Here is a 14862-nt window from a genome sequence, read left to right on the forward strand (position 1 = left end):
GCCGTCATCATGTACTTGGGGTTCATTATGTACTTGGGGCTCGTTATGTACTTGAAGGGACTTGGGTCGTGGTGCTGCGGGTGTATTAGCGATATTTTTGATGGTGTAAGGATGGGGTGAAGCTGGAATTAAAATGGTGTCAGTTCCGTAGTCATGTTTAGCCTGTAGTTGTTCCAAAAGAGGCTTTCCGATCAGAACGTTCCAGACGCCGCCTCCATCGAAGACTTCGAAAGACGTGCGGACTTTGGCTTTGTTCCACTGGAACGTTCCCGTCCAAACTCCATGTGATGGTACCTGAGTACCGTTAGCCATGCGGAGAACGCGATTCGACTTCGTGAGTTTCCTAAGGTGTTTTGCAGCTTTGTTGAACGCTCTAAGGTCTATTGCGTTGATCATGGCGCCGTCGTCGACATTAGCTTGAAAGCACGACGTTTTGCTCCCGGTCCATATAAGATGATCTGTGTGACGAATGGGGTACTTTCGATCGTGTTGCTTGGTACGTCATCGTTATCTGACACGGTGTAAAGGTCGACAATTGACTGTTCGCTTCTGCCCGAGTAACAGTCAGAAGAGGCTTTCGATTCACAAGTAGATACAAGACTTAGCGTGACGAAGGAACTATCTGTAGTAGTGCTGTGGTCTACTGGTTTCTGTACGGTAATCCACGAACTCGATGCGTCAGCTTCTGCTACTAGGTGGGTTTCAACATGCGGAGGGCTACTAGGGGGTGAGTCTGTGTGGTCTGGGTTAAATAAAGAAGTAAAGTCGGATTCTGGAAATGGAAGGTCCATGAGGAACGAGCTGGAATCAACGCTAACGGGTGATGTTGGTGTTTGCTGCAAGTTTTCCTCTGTCGCGGAAACATCGATGCTTGGCATGATGAGGTCTCTACTTGTGTCGTCCATGCTCAATGTTTCCGCCATCTGCATGGCTGGGGTGTTGGGCGCTGAGGTATTGAATTGTGTCGTGAATGCGGAGGTGGATACTGAGGGCAGGCTGCTTGAAAGTAGACTTGGGGAACTAGAGAGCGATGGGGCTGCTGATGTTGGGACCGCAGGTAGGTCCCCTACTGCTGCGGTCCGAACTCGTTTCCCGCGCCCTGATAAGCTTCGTATGGTTCAGCAAAGTACGAGTATTGAGGGTATGCTGCTGTCGGGTTCGGATATGAGTTCTGCGGCATGTTATACTGCGTTGGTGTTGCGTTCGACACGAACTGGACATTTGATGTTGGCCCCGGTGTGGTTGGTGTTGCCAACGTTCTGGACACTAATCTCGACACAGTCTCTCTCCATTTCGTCTCCTGTGTGGGGACTGGTTCGCCAGCACAATCGTACGCCTGGTGTGGTGGCATTGTCGCCATGCCACAACTAAAACACTCCCTTGATCCTATAGGTGACGTTCCAGGTTTTAGCGGGTAAGGTCTCTGGGAGTTGGGAATAGCGTCTGTCCCGTGTTGCGCATGCCACTCTTGGATTTGCTGCGCGTAGGCTTGCTTGCCAGCCTCGGAGTTAGGATGGTGTGGGATCGTAGTGTACTGTGCTGCAGTACGCATGCGGTCTGCAGGTGAGCCTCCTCGGCGTGTTGGGGTCTGTGGATACCCTCTGTATCCATAGAACAAGTTGCCGCGCGTTACTGGAGCTGTCTGGGTGAACAAATGTGCAGCTTGTGGTGTTTGGGGAACTTGGGGCGTCATGAGCGTTGGTGGTGGTTGGAACATCGATGGAGCTGGGGGCACCAGCGTTTGACTCTGAGGGGGCGGCATCATGGTGGGGTTGTAGCGATAGTTGTACCTGTATGGCGGTTGCGAGACGTAGGGAGCTTGTACTGTTTGTTGGGGGGCTTGGGCTGCTTTACGCTCGTCGGCTGTTTGGTTCTGCAGCTTGTCTACGTCCTCGCGGAGTTTCCTGTCCATGACCAGACGTTGTTTCGCCCTGAGTAGCTGGGCTGCTGAAACTTTTGCTACATCCGTTTCAAAATCCGTCCAGGAGGTATAGTTGTCGACCAGTAGGTCGCGCAGGACTTCCGGAGTGTTGTCCAACACGACGTCTAGTAAGTGACATTGAGTGTCATTGAATCCTTGGGCCATTCGCGCGACCTTCTTCGCCCATCTCACATGTCCCCATTCTCGTCCCCGCTCCTCCTCTATCATCACACCTATCTCCTCCTCCTTTAGTACTACTGCCTTGATTCGCTCCTTCTTCTGCGCTACCGTTAAGGTGACCTGGGTTGGCTGAGGCCATCTTACTTTGAATGCCGCTCAAAACGCGGCCCATGTTGCCTTGTCAGTTGCTGGAAGACTTGCGTACCAACTCTCTGCTGGGCTTGCGGCGGCACATTGGAGTTCGAACCGACTGAGTTTGTCAGTGTCGGTTGCGGTGGTGGGTAATGACAGTTCGTATTTGCGCAGCCAGTTCGTAGGCTCTTCACCTTTCTCATAATCTCCGTAGAAGCTGGGTTGGGGTGTGATGGTGGTGCTAGACATTAGGGTACTGGGTGCGGGTGGGGCCGGAACTGTTGCAAATGGTGCTTGTGGTACTTTGGTCAAAGCAAGTCGCTGTTTTATGAACCGTAGATTAGCGTTAGGGGGGTTGAAATGAGACTTAGGGTGCGGAAGGACTGGTAGGGCTGATCCGAAGACAATTTTCCTGGGGGGCGACAGTTGGCTATCTGAAACCGTGCGTCGGAGTGTTGGTCCGTCGTCAGCCGAGTGCGAAATCTTGCGCAGACGACAAAGGTCGTCCAATAAGATAGCCGTTGCGTTCTGCTCACTCTAGTCACCAGTTGGAAAGGCTACGCCTTGTCACTGGTGGCTGCTGGCAATGGAAGTGATGTCTATTGCCCTGGGAATCTGCTACTCTAATGAACCTTCCAACCGGGTCTGAGACCCCAGAACCCTGAACCTAACTAAGAATAGCCCCTAAGACTGCTCTGCTGCCGAACCTCCTAATACAACGTGTTTCGAGTCTCGACGCTGATTAAACATTGACCTTGAAGGAACAGAATATTCAACAATCATATCAACATATTTAACAAGATTGGACGTACATGATCACTCGGTTGAATCGACATCCGTCGCAGTGCCAGCGTCTGTAATGGGAACAGCGTAATTTGAAGCTGCTGCATCCACAGCTGCGTGGTATGCTCGAAGTCGTGCATTATAATCATCCTCCGCTTCCTCCATAATGACTTCACGGATCAGATGACGGAAGCTTCGATTCTTCGTTGAATCAGTAGTCAATACCTCCACAACAGCGATTGCTATAAGCTTGACTAAGAAGCGGGTGAGTACTGGATTCTGTCAACGATAATCAATCTCACCACAGCAGTTTGGCATGCAAATTCGAGCCACTCGACCACCGCACGGACCACAGATGCTTTCAAGTTCAACATCTATGTGTCCACACTGGAAGACACTCCCGACGTTGTGTGGAGTATTGCTGTCAGGCGAGGGAGAAGGCATAGGAGCGGTGGGGATGTTGGGTGAGGGTGGAGGTGTGGGTGTAGTGGACATGTCAGGCGAGGGCGGAGGCGTACTAGCGGTGGACATGTCTGAGGGTTTAGGTCGGTTGGGTTCAAGTTCAAATTTTCAAATTCACGCTTTTAAATATTTAACAGGGCTTAGTCTGACTTCGGTGCATATACATTATGAACCGAACAAGCAATGAATCGACCAGGTACTTCTTGATATATCTATCTGCCTCCGATGTGATCGTCTGACACCCTCTTTTGTACATGCTTCTTTTTTGAAGCACTACGACTCGGAGGAGGGAGGAACTTACTCGCGGGAGCACATGTCTACTGGTAAGCTCTACTATAATTTCCCCCTCGAACGAGCCTTACTCATGGCAAGGAAAAGAAAATATGTGGCATACCGCTATGAGTCCGATTCGGACGATGATACGACAACAGCCTATGCCAGGATGGTAGCAGTATCAGCCAGCGGTCGCAGGCAAGTCATCATGCCTTGCTCCCCGACAAAAAATAGGGCGGGTGATGGGGTGGAACACCAATTTCCCCTGCAAACTGATACTTGGGAGTCAACCCTTGGTGATTACTTTGTGTTCGACAACGATGTTGAGCCCCAACCCGTCATGGTGGTCAAGGCGCCAGCAAAACGTTACGCGAACTCAGTGAGATTTCACCAATTTTTCCCTTCGCAAAATTAACTCTTTATAGGATGCACCTTTGCATGAATGGATGGGCGTCAAGGAGCATGTTGGATTCCGTGAAGAATACCTTCTCGAGGAGCTACGTCTGGAGGGCCGTGGTAGCTTGGCAACGACACCGTGTTCATGCAGTGATATCAATAATAACATCATACAGGAACGCCTGTATCGCTGTGAAGATTGTTTTGGACCGGAGATTATGTGCAAGACTTGTTGTTTATTAAAGCATGCACATCACCCTCTACATATCATCAATGTGAGTGTTTCAAAGCTCTGGTTTTATTTCTAGTTTTTTGATGATGCATAGAAATGGAACGGGATTTATTTTGAGCGCACTGCCTTGGCCGACATGGGCTTGAGAGTTCAACTGGGACACGAAGGCATGCCATGTTTATGTCCGCAAAGAGGGCATATTTCCTTTGTCGTTATTCACACCAACGCAATTCATCGAGTACATGTTGATTTCTGTGGGTGCCATCAGCGAATTTCTCATCGCCAGCAACTGTTACGTTGCGAGTGGTACCCGGCTACCCTACATTTTCCTCAGAGTGCCTGTACGAAACGGGTTCTAGAGTTCTTCCTTGTTTTGACGTGGTCAAGCAAAGTATCTGGCTACGAGTTCTACTCAAGTCTTGAACGACTCACTGACAACACGGGTTTGAATGTACCTAAGGTATGTTATTGCAACGGCCTATGTCTTGCAGATATTAACTGCTGTCACAGTCTCGGTACAAGGAATTTATGAGGATGGTCCATCAATTTCGGCACATTAAATTTATGAAGCAAGCTGGCCGTGGCAATATAATGGGCGGCATCTACAAGACTGGGCCTGGTGCATTAGCCATCAAGTGTCCCGCTTGTCCACAGCCTGGCGTCAACTTGCCGGAAGACTGGGACAAAGTAGAGGGATCAATGAAGTAGGTTTTTTAAACATTCGCTGCATTCATTAAATGTCCCCCCCCCCCTCATAGATTTCTCTACTATCTCATTATCGCTATGGATGCCAACTTCCGCCTCAAGAACAGGAATCGATCTTCTGGCGTAGCCGATCCTGGGCTGTACACAGGTCTGGCATACTTCGTTCCAGACAAACCTTACACAGAACACTGTACTCAAGAATGCAAGCCAAGCTGATGTAGGTTTTTGAAATTTTCACTCGTGTTGTCCATGCTAAAAGGAGACCAACCGACTAGATTAGCACTTGTTCAGGGTTTAAGACATTGGCGCACGCTGAATCGAAGTACTCAAATGGGCTGCGAGTGACTGGTGTCGGCTTATGTCTTTGCAGCGCGCCATGAATTTGTTCGACCTCAAGGAGTTGGAGACCTTCAAAAGGGTGAAAGGTATTATTGTTTAAACTGTCTGTATCCAACCGTCTAATGAAGAATTCAGATACGCTAATATGGATTTCATCTTTTTTTCATCCATCATACCTCTCCTCCTTCTCTCCGTCGTCATATCTTATGACATCGCTTGCCAGTGGAAGCTCAATCTCGCAAAGAGAATGAATGAGCTTCCAGAACATCTTCAGATGCCAGCGGCTGTCACTCTTGCAGCATTTATTTTTGGAATCCCTAAGTTTCACTGTCCTGCGCACAGAGGAAAAATGTGCGATCCCGCATTCCTTGAACCTTATGCCAGGTGTAGGACGGACTGATGGCGAGGGAATCGAGCGCAATTGGGCAGAGATGAATCGTGTTGCAAACAGCACAAAGGAAATGGGCGCCGGTTATCGAACACGATGTCCTCGACGACCATTTCGGACATCACAACTGGCGCAAATATACTGGACTAGGTAAGATTTTTTTTTCTGTTCCCACCAACCCAACGACTCATTCGCTTTACAGGACTCTTGCTATGGAGAAAACTTCTCAATGCCATCAAGGAACGTGGTCGCCACCAGTCCTTTTTGCGTGATTTTAATTTGACGATTGATGATGGCCATCGAGGAGAATGGACTGCGATGGTCGAGGCTTGGGAACAGCGACAAATCAAGTCCGAATCCATATGTGCTCAGCAGAATCAGTAACTTCTATTCATACTTTTGATTTTTTTTTGTTGAAGCTGATTCTGGTCCAACAGACCTTTCAGAAGCACAAGTACGTGTTAATCTTGCGGACGACGAGAGGACTGCTATCAGTCACGGGCGTCAACTTCCGCATGATATGACTCCTAGTTCTTTCATCAACATGGGCCTGGTTCTTGAAGAATCACAGTGAGTTCTGCTTCTGCAGTGTCTGAGACCGTCTTCTGATCATTGCCAGGCGACGAATCAAACTTGATCTCACATCATCTCTTAGTGTGAATGGGTATGCCGAACTTCACCAACGCCGGGTCACACTACTGACGGCAGCTAGACCGCTTCCGTGGCATACAGAAAGCATATATGGTAGGTATCGAAAGCTGGATTGAAGAGCGTGACGAGAACTCGTCTGATGACGTCGAGGACAAATCTCTCTGGCTACCATCAGCACTCCCTCCCGCCTGATCGAGAAGTCATGTGTATGAACGATATTGCTCACATCGAGGCTGAACTCCGTAAGGGGCAGTGTCGTGATTCACTCGATAAGCTGCGCAGGCAACTACATACCAAATCCCATTTCGTCAAACACCTGCAATCTCGATTTACGTGGACAACGAGCCAACACTCGCGCAACTTCCTTTCTTGCCCGCTTCGACAGCAAAATCAATGCTGCTGCTGGAAAGTACCGTGTCACTCAGTCAGCATTGCTAGAACTGATCGGAAGCAACGAGCTGGAGGGGGAATTTCGATGTCTAGAGGCGAAGGACATTGTGGCACCTGTCGACATGGTGTCGGATGCCAGGAGTACCACTGGAATGCGTGGAAGGACGAGATCCGAGCGAGACGAATCTCGTGGATTAGGGCAAGGCTACCAGATGACGTCGTGGATTTGGTTTGCTTCGGGAGTTCAGGCTGACGAAAGTGATGCGGGTCTGAGTGATGGTGAGCATATTCACTGCTACATTTATGGATGTTTTTTTCTGATAATAAACGGTAGTGTTGCGTGTAGAATGGGCCAAGTCTCGCGCACGCGCACAACGGTGGAATGAAGAAGTGTTGCTTCTTAAGGAGGAAATGCGGCGAACACGACAGTTTCTTGCATGGCGTGCACAACAGTGGCTATCGATTACTGACCTATCACACCAGGATGCGCAGATCGTGGCTGGTGCCGTCGCATATGCCCACAGGCAGGCTGCAGTTCAGCGCTCATTACTGGCTCGTTTCACTACTCTCTGGGGCACTGGAGTTGGTGAGGATGTCGCGGTTGTTGAGGATGAACTAACTGAATGTTTCGCTGAGGACAAGGACGATTTTGACGAGGAGGAGGGGTAGGCATCAATGGGCTTTTGTGTACTATTTTATCGTTTGTTTAATTAGTCATCGTGAATGAAACATTTATTCGAAACCTACATTTAATCATGATTATTAGTGTGGATACCCATAGAAATATTATTTACTGGTGCAGACCAGCTCTGGGTGCTGGGGTGGAAAGAGCCACGGTTTAGGTCAAAGTGTGCCACTGGTGGTTGCCTGTGTTATATGCCAATTTAAAAACTGGTAGTAACCATTTTACTAGGTCTAATACTACAACCAGGGGTGGGTACCTAGCGGATGACATATACTGTGTGAGGGTACCTCTGGGAGTTCTGTCTGAGGTTACGGGAGACGGTGTCCCATTTAGGTGGGACTATACTCAGCAGCGAGCCTTTGAGACGGTGAAGCAGTATGTGGCCACCTGCGCACCTCATTGTCGTGTGCCGTTGGTATACAGGCCCGACGCCCCACCCATCCCTATGATGATGGACGCTTGCTTGGGCAGCATTGGAGGCGTGGTCGCGCAGGGGGCTGACTGGTGAAAGGCTAAGGTGGCCGTGTTCTACTCTGCTAAGCTGAACTCAGCACAGAGAAATTATCCTGTTCATGAACAGGAGATGTTAGCGGGAGTGGAGACAATGCTGAGGCATCGCGACATCTTACAGGGGGTGAAATTCACATGGCTCACTGACCACAAAGGGCTGATTCATCTATTGAATCAGCGAAACCTATCTGGGAGACAAGTGCATTGGGTTGAGAAAATCAGCGAGTTTGACTTCGAGGTGAAGTACTTACCGGGTGTAGAAAATCTGCTCCCTGACGCCCTGTCCCATATGTATGTGTTCGACGCGCCAGGGACCGTGCGTACCGCCAGCGAGTATATGGAGCACGACAACGTCGACAGGGTTGTACAGCCCGACGGGCTGGTGTCGATGCCCTTAATCGTGGGGCAGGAGGCATTGGCGGGGAGTCCGTGTTGTAGTGCACAAGTTGCTGAGAGGTCAGTGAAGACAGGTCAAGTCGAAGACCGATCTCCAGGAGCTTCTGATCCATTGATGATCAGAACCATCTGGAGAGCAGGCAGTGAAGGCCTGGGGCATCGGGCCACGACTATGCCCTTGTTAGCACAGACGGGGAGGGGCACCACGCCCTCTGTTGCAACTAAGGGGAAAGCGGGGTTGATGCAGGACAGGGTTTCCCTGAAGCAACTTTATGGTGGGCCTTTGAATAGGTCGGCCCATGCTAGCGAAGAAGCTGAGCAGAGATCACCTGCCACATCGACAATTCTGCGTCCTCGCGGGAAGGTCGCGATGGTGCCCACGGAAACGGTACCGCGTTCTCACAAAAAGCCAGCAGTGGCACCAGCGGAGACGGGGCATCCAGAGACGTCCCAGGAATTTGCTAGAAGGATGAAAGGTCATTTCGTGTTGCTCGGACTGGGCAAATGAAAGGAAGGGGGAGAGCGGTAACACTTACCACTCTGAACCACCCAAATTGCCTACTACAATGGATAAAGTACAGGACATAGAGCATCCCAGTGTAGAAGCAGTAGCCCTACCAACCTACCCTGAGGAGGAACTAATGGGGAAGTTGAGGCATCAATATGATAAAGACCCTTTCTTTAAGAAGATAACTGACTCACCAAAAGAGTTCCGCAACTTCGTGATGGAGAATGGGATCCTAAGGATAAAGCTTGCTGATCAGGTAGTGATATGTGTACCCGACATCACAATTGACAACAGGAAGCTGAAGGAATTAGTAATCAGTCAAGCCCACTCGCTGTTGGCCCATCTTGGGGCGAGAAAAACACTTACTTACCTTCACGACCATGGATATGGTACGGGACGTGCAGTCGTATTGTGAAACCTGTGTGACATGTCAGCGAAGCAAGCCATCCAATCAAAGGCCATATGGGTTACTCAACTCATTATCAGTACCGTCCTATCCTTGGGAAGCTATGGGTATTGATTTTATAGGCCCGCTACCTATATCTAAGGATAGGAACACTGAATATGACTCGGTTACCGTGATAATCGACTTACTAACGGGTATGGTCCATCTCGTGCCCAGTCAAACGACATATACAGCTCGGGATGTAGCGGAACTCATGTTCTCCGAGGTATATAAACTGCATGGGCTGCCCAAAAGGATAATCAGTGATAGAGACGTACTGTTCACAAGCGGATTCTGGACTCACTTTCAGAAACTGCTAGGTGTAAAGCAGAGGATGTCCAGTGCCTACCACCCTGAGACGGATGGGGCCACTGAGCACACTAACAGAACTGTTACGCAGATGGTGAGGTCGAGTATAGCACCCAACCAGAGGGATTGGGCTGTGAAATTACCTGCCATCGAATTTGCTATTAATTTAGCGAGCTCAGAGAGTACTGGGTACTCACCATTTTTCACTAACACTGGGCGTGTACCGCGGACAATGATCTGGAATAATCCAGGACCATCAGAATATCCAGGAGTAAGGGCATATGCCATGAAATTGAAACATACCATAATGGCCGCGCATGACGCGATGATAGCAGCACGAGTGAAACAAACCAAGGACGCAAATAAGCGTAGACGTCCTTGTCCCTTGGAACAAGGTGATCTGGTGTATCTGTCAACAAAGAACATCAGTTTTCCTAAGGGATTAGCTTGTAAGTTCTTACCTAAATTCATGGGACCTTACCACATTCTAGAAGACTTCGGAAACAATTCATTCCAACTGGACTTACCTAACCGGATGAAACAACGAGGGATCCACGACGTGTTCCACTCATCTTACCTTCACATTCACCTGCCAAACGATGACCGACTGTTCCCTGGACGGTTGGAGATGCAGGTCGCGGACTTTGAAGAAGAGGAACAGGAATGGGCGGTTGACCGGATCATTTCCCATAAGGGAACTCGATCGGAGGCTGTGCTCGAAGTTAAGTGGAAGTCGGGGGACGTGATGTGGCTTCCGTACCATCGGGTCGATCACTTGGACGCGTTGAAGGAGTATTTTCATGTCTTAGACATCGAAAATGTCTCTGAATTGACAGAAGGTAACAGATCGCCACCAACTGACGACCCACAGGTTTTTCTAGGTAGTCTGGGCTGGGAGCTAAGGTATATAACATGCCGCTCACCCTCTGCTACAACATCCTCCGCCAACATCAACATTACCCCAGCCGACTTCGCCGATAATTCAACCACCATGACCACCAACACTCCTATCCCTCTCTTTCATGCCTTGGGCAATGGGCGTTTCGCCATGCCTGACAGGTATAGACCCAGTGTCACTCTACTCCTAATGCTGGATCAGATTCGCATCTACCTCCAGCATGATGCTGACTTATGAGGAGGAAGCAATCCTACTGCTATCCCGTCCCCCGTTGGCTACGACAAATTCGCCATTGCGCTCAACAGTAATGGGGATAACGGAATCCAGGTCGCGCTGGTCTTGGAGGGTAATTCCGGAGTGCGTGTGCAAGGACACTCTCCCACCCTCGCGGAGCTCGTGGGTCTTGACGCATCATACCGCCTCCTTCGCAACCCAGAGAGGAAGCTGGAGGAAGGTGGTTAGACCAGCGTCGTTCAGAACTCATGGATGAAGCTTTGTGGGACAACCTAGAGCGTATCCGCAAGCAGAAGCAATGGAAGGAGAGAGGGGTGGCTGAAAGACGCGCCAAGAGGCAGCGTCGCAAGGATGATGAGGCACTCAAACCATTCACGGTGTCGAAGGTCGGCCAAACCACTACCAATGCCCTGGCCGGACCATCCACCACCACTTGTGCCCCTTCCCCATTCATCACTAATAATCCTCCGCCTCCTGTGACCCCTGTTCCCGAGAATCCATCTCCACCTGAGGATGTTGACGCGGATATGCTTGACCACGAAACCACGGGTGATGTCATGGATGCGAGGCCAGCTAAGGGGAAAGGGCATGTCCCTAAGAAGTAGAGGTCATTGAGCAACCTCTGGAGGGGGGTATGTGACAGATAGGCCGAGCCTAGACCAATCACGCACATTGTCGAGAGTCTTAGATCGATTCCCCCCTGACACGTATGAAACAAAGTATCTTTAACAGTTGATTTCTTATTTATCACGCGCCTTGCTTTACTATACACTATAAAGTCCTACCTACGTTGTCTAGTATAGTTTGGCAGTCTATAATCTTATCTTGTATCTGGTTATCTGTCCGTCTGAATTTCCCACTGTGCCGCCTCTGAAAGCCATAAGCTTCTCACAGTCGTCACAGACGTGGAGCGGATAATTCCGAAAGCTTAGTCATATGTTAAAGCTCCGCTCAAACCTTAACTCCCATATCATCAAGTTTTCCATCATCTTCGTCAGCGTATCGCTCGAGCTATCTCACAACTTTGACAACAAAAACATCAAAAGCTCGTCAAAATGGTATGTTGTATGTCTCTGATATGTGTCTAAAATCCTCACAGAATTTGTTCAGACTCTTGCTGTCGATCTATTGAACCCCTCTGCGGAACATGAACGCAAGCAGCACAAGCTCAAGCGTCTCGTGCAATCCCCCAACTCTTATTTCATGGATGTAAAATGCCCAGGTGCGCCCCGTCGAGACAGACGCTATACCACTAATCTCACTGGCTATTTGTTTTAGGATGCTTTGCCATCACCACTGTATTCTCTCATGCGCAATCAGTAGTTCTTTGTGGCTCGTGTGCAAGTGTCCTCTGCCAACCTACAGGTGGTAAGGCAAGACTGACCGAGGGTATGTTTCAAATTATGATGTTTTGTAATTTATTAACCTTTCGCAGGTTGCTCATTCCGCCGGAAGAACTAGACACTACACTTGCACTCTCCTAGCTAGTACTTACTTTGTTTCTCAGTCTGTTCCCTTTGACGTTCATTCAATATCGTCTCGACATTTAAACGTTCTTTGTCGGTTCGCTTGCTTTCAACCCTTGCAAGTAACTAGGCTTGACGGCATTGAGTATCTAATTGATCTCACCAAGCCTCGCGGGAGCGCAGGCTGCGAGGATTAGCCAGTAAGAGAGTCTTTCGCGCGACTCCGAGTCCGAGTCCATGCTCTTCGGTCAAGCTGTAAATCTCAGCAGCTTAGCCATGACTTCAGGTGTTCAACATTCGCGCGGCAACCACGCTTATTCTCTCAAGTAATGCTGTAGCGACTATACTTTGTTTCGGCGCTCTCGGGGGCGTTGCAACAGCATTCATTGCTACCCTCGGCCCTATGACTGGTCTCCGCACCATGATTATCACCCGCTTTAGCTCAGGATACTTCGGCGGCACCATATACTCAATCCTCAACATCTTCACCCAGTGCGGGGATTCTCATTGATATGCACATTATCTCGCTGATCACGTCTAGGCTCGGCTTTTCTACAACAGCAGTCATTCTCGGAGGTCAAACGCTCGCCAACATCAATCTCAGCACCCTTCCGCTCGTCGTTGGCATCATTATAATTGGCGTGTGTTGCCTCATCCCGTGTTTTGTCGGGTACGACATGGTACACGTCTACGAGCACTACGCATGGATAATCACTAGCATCATCATGCTTTTCCTCTGGGGTCTGGGGGGTAAAGCCGGATATGACGTCAACGCGCAAAAGTCTCTCGAGGACACAGGGCGCGCCCTCTCAGCTGACATTCTCAGCTTTGGCGGAATCGTATTTGGTTCATTCTCGGGGGTGCGTTCAACCATCATTTCTTTGTGTCAGGTGTTAAATTTAGTAAACCAGTGGGCTCCAGTCGCAGCGGACTACAATTGCCGGCTACCAGCCGATACACCGCCCATGCACGTATTCCTGCTTACGTTCTTCGGGCTGTTCATCCCTATCTGCTTCGTCGAGATCCTCGGTGCAGCCCTCATGACAATTACAGATCCCGCATACATAGCTGCGTTCGCAGATGGCTCAACAGGCGGTCTAATCGCGCAAGTTCTCTCTCCCTGGGGCCACTTTGGTCAATTCATCCTCGTCCTTCTCGCACTTTCTGTCATGTAAGAAACGAAACAACCTTTTTGTCCGTACTAACCTAGAAACAGCGCTAACAACATCCCAAACACCTACTCCACTGGCCTGTCCATACAAGCCCTCGGACGCCCATTCGCCATCATACCGCGCTTCTTATGGGTTTTCCTCGCTTTCGTCATATACACCGTAGCAGGTGTCGCTGGCCGGGAACACTTCAGCGCCATCCTTTCCAATTTCCTGAGCATACTCAGCTACTGGACGGCTTTCTTCATCGTAATCGTCGCCGAGGAGCACTTCATCTTCAGGCGCAAGAACGGGCCGCTCGGGGGGTACAATTTGGATGCTTATGATATGCCGTCGAAGTGAGTCTACTATTTTTGGGGTGAAGATGCTGTTGACCCCGCCGTGTTCTCAAGGCTGCCATTGGGCATAGCGGGTATACTTGCAATGTGTTTTGGCATTACAGGTGCTGTCGTTGGGATGTCAGAGGTATGTCATCACCGTGGACTAACCTCGTACACTGACGCATATCAATTCGTTCGTAGGTATGGTACACAGGTCCGCTTGGGAAGATGGCAGGAGCGGCGTATGGCGCTGATCTCGGGTTTGAGGTGTGTTTGATTCTTTGGCTGATTGGACACGCGCTCACCAGATTTGCATACAGCTTGCAGCTGCTTTCTCAGCTGTTACTTACCCTCCGCTGCGTGCTCTTGAGATTAGGCTCACTGGTCGATGATAGGAGGTCTACTGTGCTGAAGTGGTATGAAGGATGTAGTGTCTTTTTGGCAGCTTCTTATTGTAGGAAGAGCGCTGGGTAGATTGACTTATCCTATAGAACAAGACCATTGGAGGCGTCGAGTTATAGCAAGTGCTCGACTTACACATGGCGTGATGCTGCGCAGCGCAGGATCATCCGCATAGTACGCGTTCCAAAGGCATTTTGCCGCGTCATGTCAAGGACCTACTTACTAAAGGGGGTGGTGTCTCACCTACGTCCTTATGCCGGTGGCGTGATGCTGCGCAGCGGCTGGATCAAAACAAATATAGATAGGCACTATGATAGTAGTGCGCGTTCCAAAGGCATCTGACCGCGCCATGCCACGGAGCTACATAAAAGGGGGTGCCTCGTTAATAGTAAGCGCATTGGAACCTTGTCCGGGAAATGACAAGGAACACTGAACGGATCAGGCGAAAGTAACAGGACGAAACTGTGGATTCTTTTGAGCGTTGTACTAATGCGTAGGTGATGGTAGGTAGGAGACCCGAGTCTAATCTTCGTAGTACAAGGTTCGAGGAATATAAGGGGATGCGTCACGTGGAGTATGATAGTGTAAGCGAATGGTAAGCAATCGGCTTACACCCTTCCTTTCTCTGAAGAATTTCATACGGTCCTAGGCTAATTGTCATTTGTTCA

At 49.6% G+C, this 14862-nt stretch overlaps 3 protein-coding genes across 3 annotated transcripts; 2 read left to right on the forward strand and 1 right to left on the reverse strand.

Moving 5' to 3' along the window:
* Nucleotides 1-1066: 1066 nt before the first annotated feature.
* On the reverse strand, nucleotides 1067-2482 carry DEU56DRAFT_758862 (uncharacterized protein; the record flags this gene model as incomplete). The annotated part of the gene is made up of 3 exons (XM_041350272.1): nucleotides 1067-1259; nucleotides 1536-2244; nucleotides 2311-2482. The coding sequence occupies 3 exons, from the start codon at nucleotides 2480-2482 to the stop codon at nucleotides 1067-1069; spliced, it is 1074 nt and encodes a 357-aa protein (XP_041205090.1).
* A 1360-nt stretch (nucleotides 2483-3842) lies between these two features.
* DEU56DRAFT_872880 (uncharacterized protein) lies at nucleotides 3843-6195 on the forward strand (the record flags this gene model as incomplete). Its single annotated transcript, XM_041355817.1, has 10 exons — nucleotides 3843-4130; nucleotides 4177-4267; nucleotides 4346-4422; nucleotides 4474-4839; nucleotides 5187-5274; nucleotides 5297-5301; nucleotides 5360-5406; nucleotides 5559-5752; nucleotides 5808-5894; nucleotides 6014-6195. The coding sequence occupies 10 exons, from the start codon at nucleotides 3843-3845 to the stop codon at nucleotides 6193-6195; spliced, it is 1425 nt and encodes a 474-aa protein (XP_041205091.1).
* A 5524-nt stretch (nucleotides 6196-11719) lies between these two features.
* On the forward strand, nucleotides 11720-14579 carry DEU56DRAFT_973902 (permease for cytosine/purines, uracil, thiamine, allantoin-domain-containing protein). The gene is made up of 8 exons (XM_041359529.1): nucleotides 11720-11895; nucleotides 12631-12795; nucleotides 12845-13163; nucleotides 13215-13474; nucleotides 13520-13810; nucleotides 13865-13937; nucleotides 13994-14059; nucleotides 14113-14579. The coding sequence occupies exons 1-8, from the start codon at nucleotides 11774-11776 to the stop codon at nucleotides 14182-14184; spliced, it is 1368 nt and encodes a 455-aa protein (XP_041205092.1). The 5' UTR covers nucleotides 11720-11773; the 3' UTR covers nucleotides 14185-14579.
* The last annotated feature ends 283 nt before the right edge of the window (nucleotides 14580-14862 follow it).

This window comes from Suillus clintonianus (assembly GCF_016758775.1).
Source record: "Suillus clintonianus strain FC179 chromosome Unknown DEU56scaffold_77, whole genome shotgun sequence".
Classification (NCBI taxonomy): domain Eukaryota; kingdom Fungi; phylum Basidiomycota; class Agaricomycetes; order Boletales; family Suillaceae; genus Suillus; species Suillus clintonianus.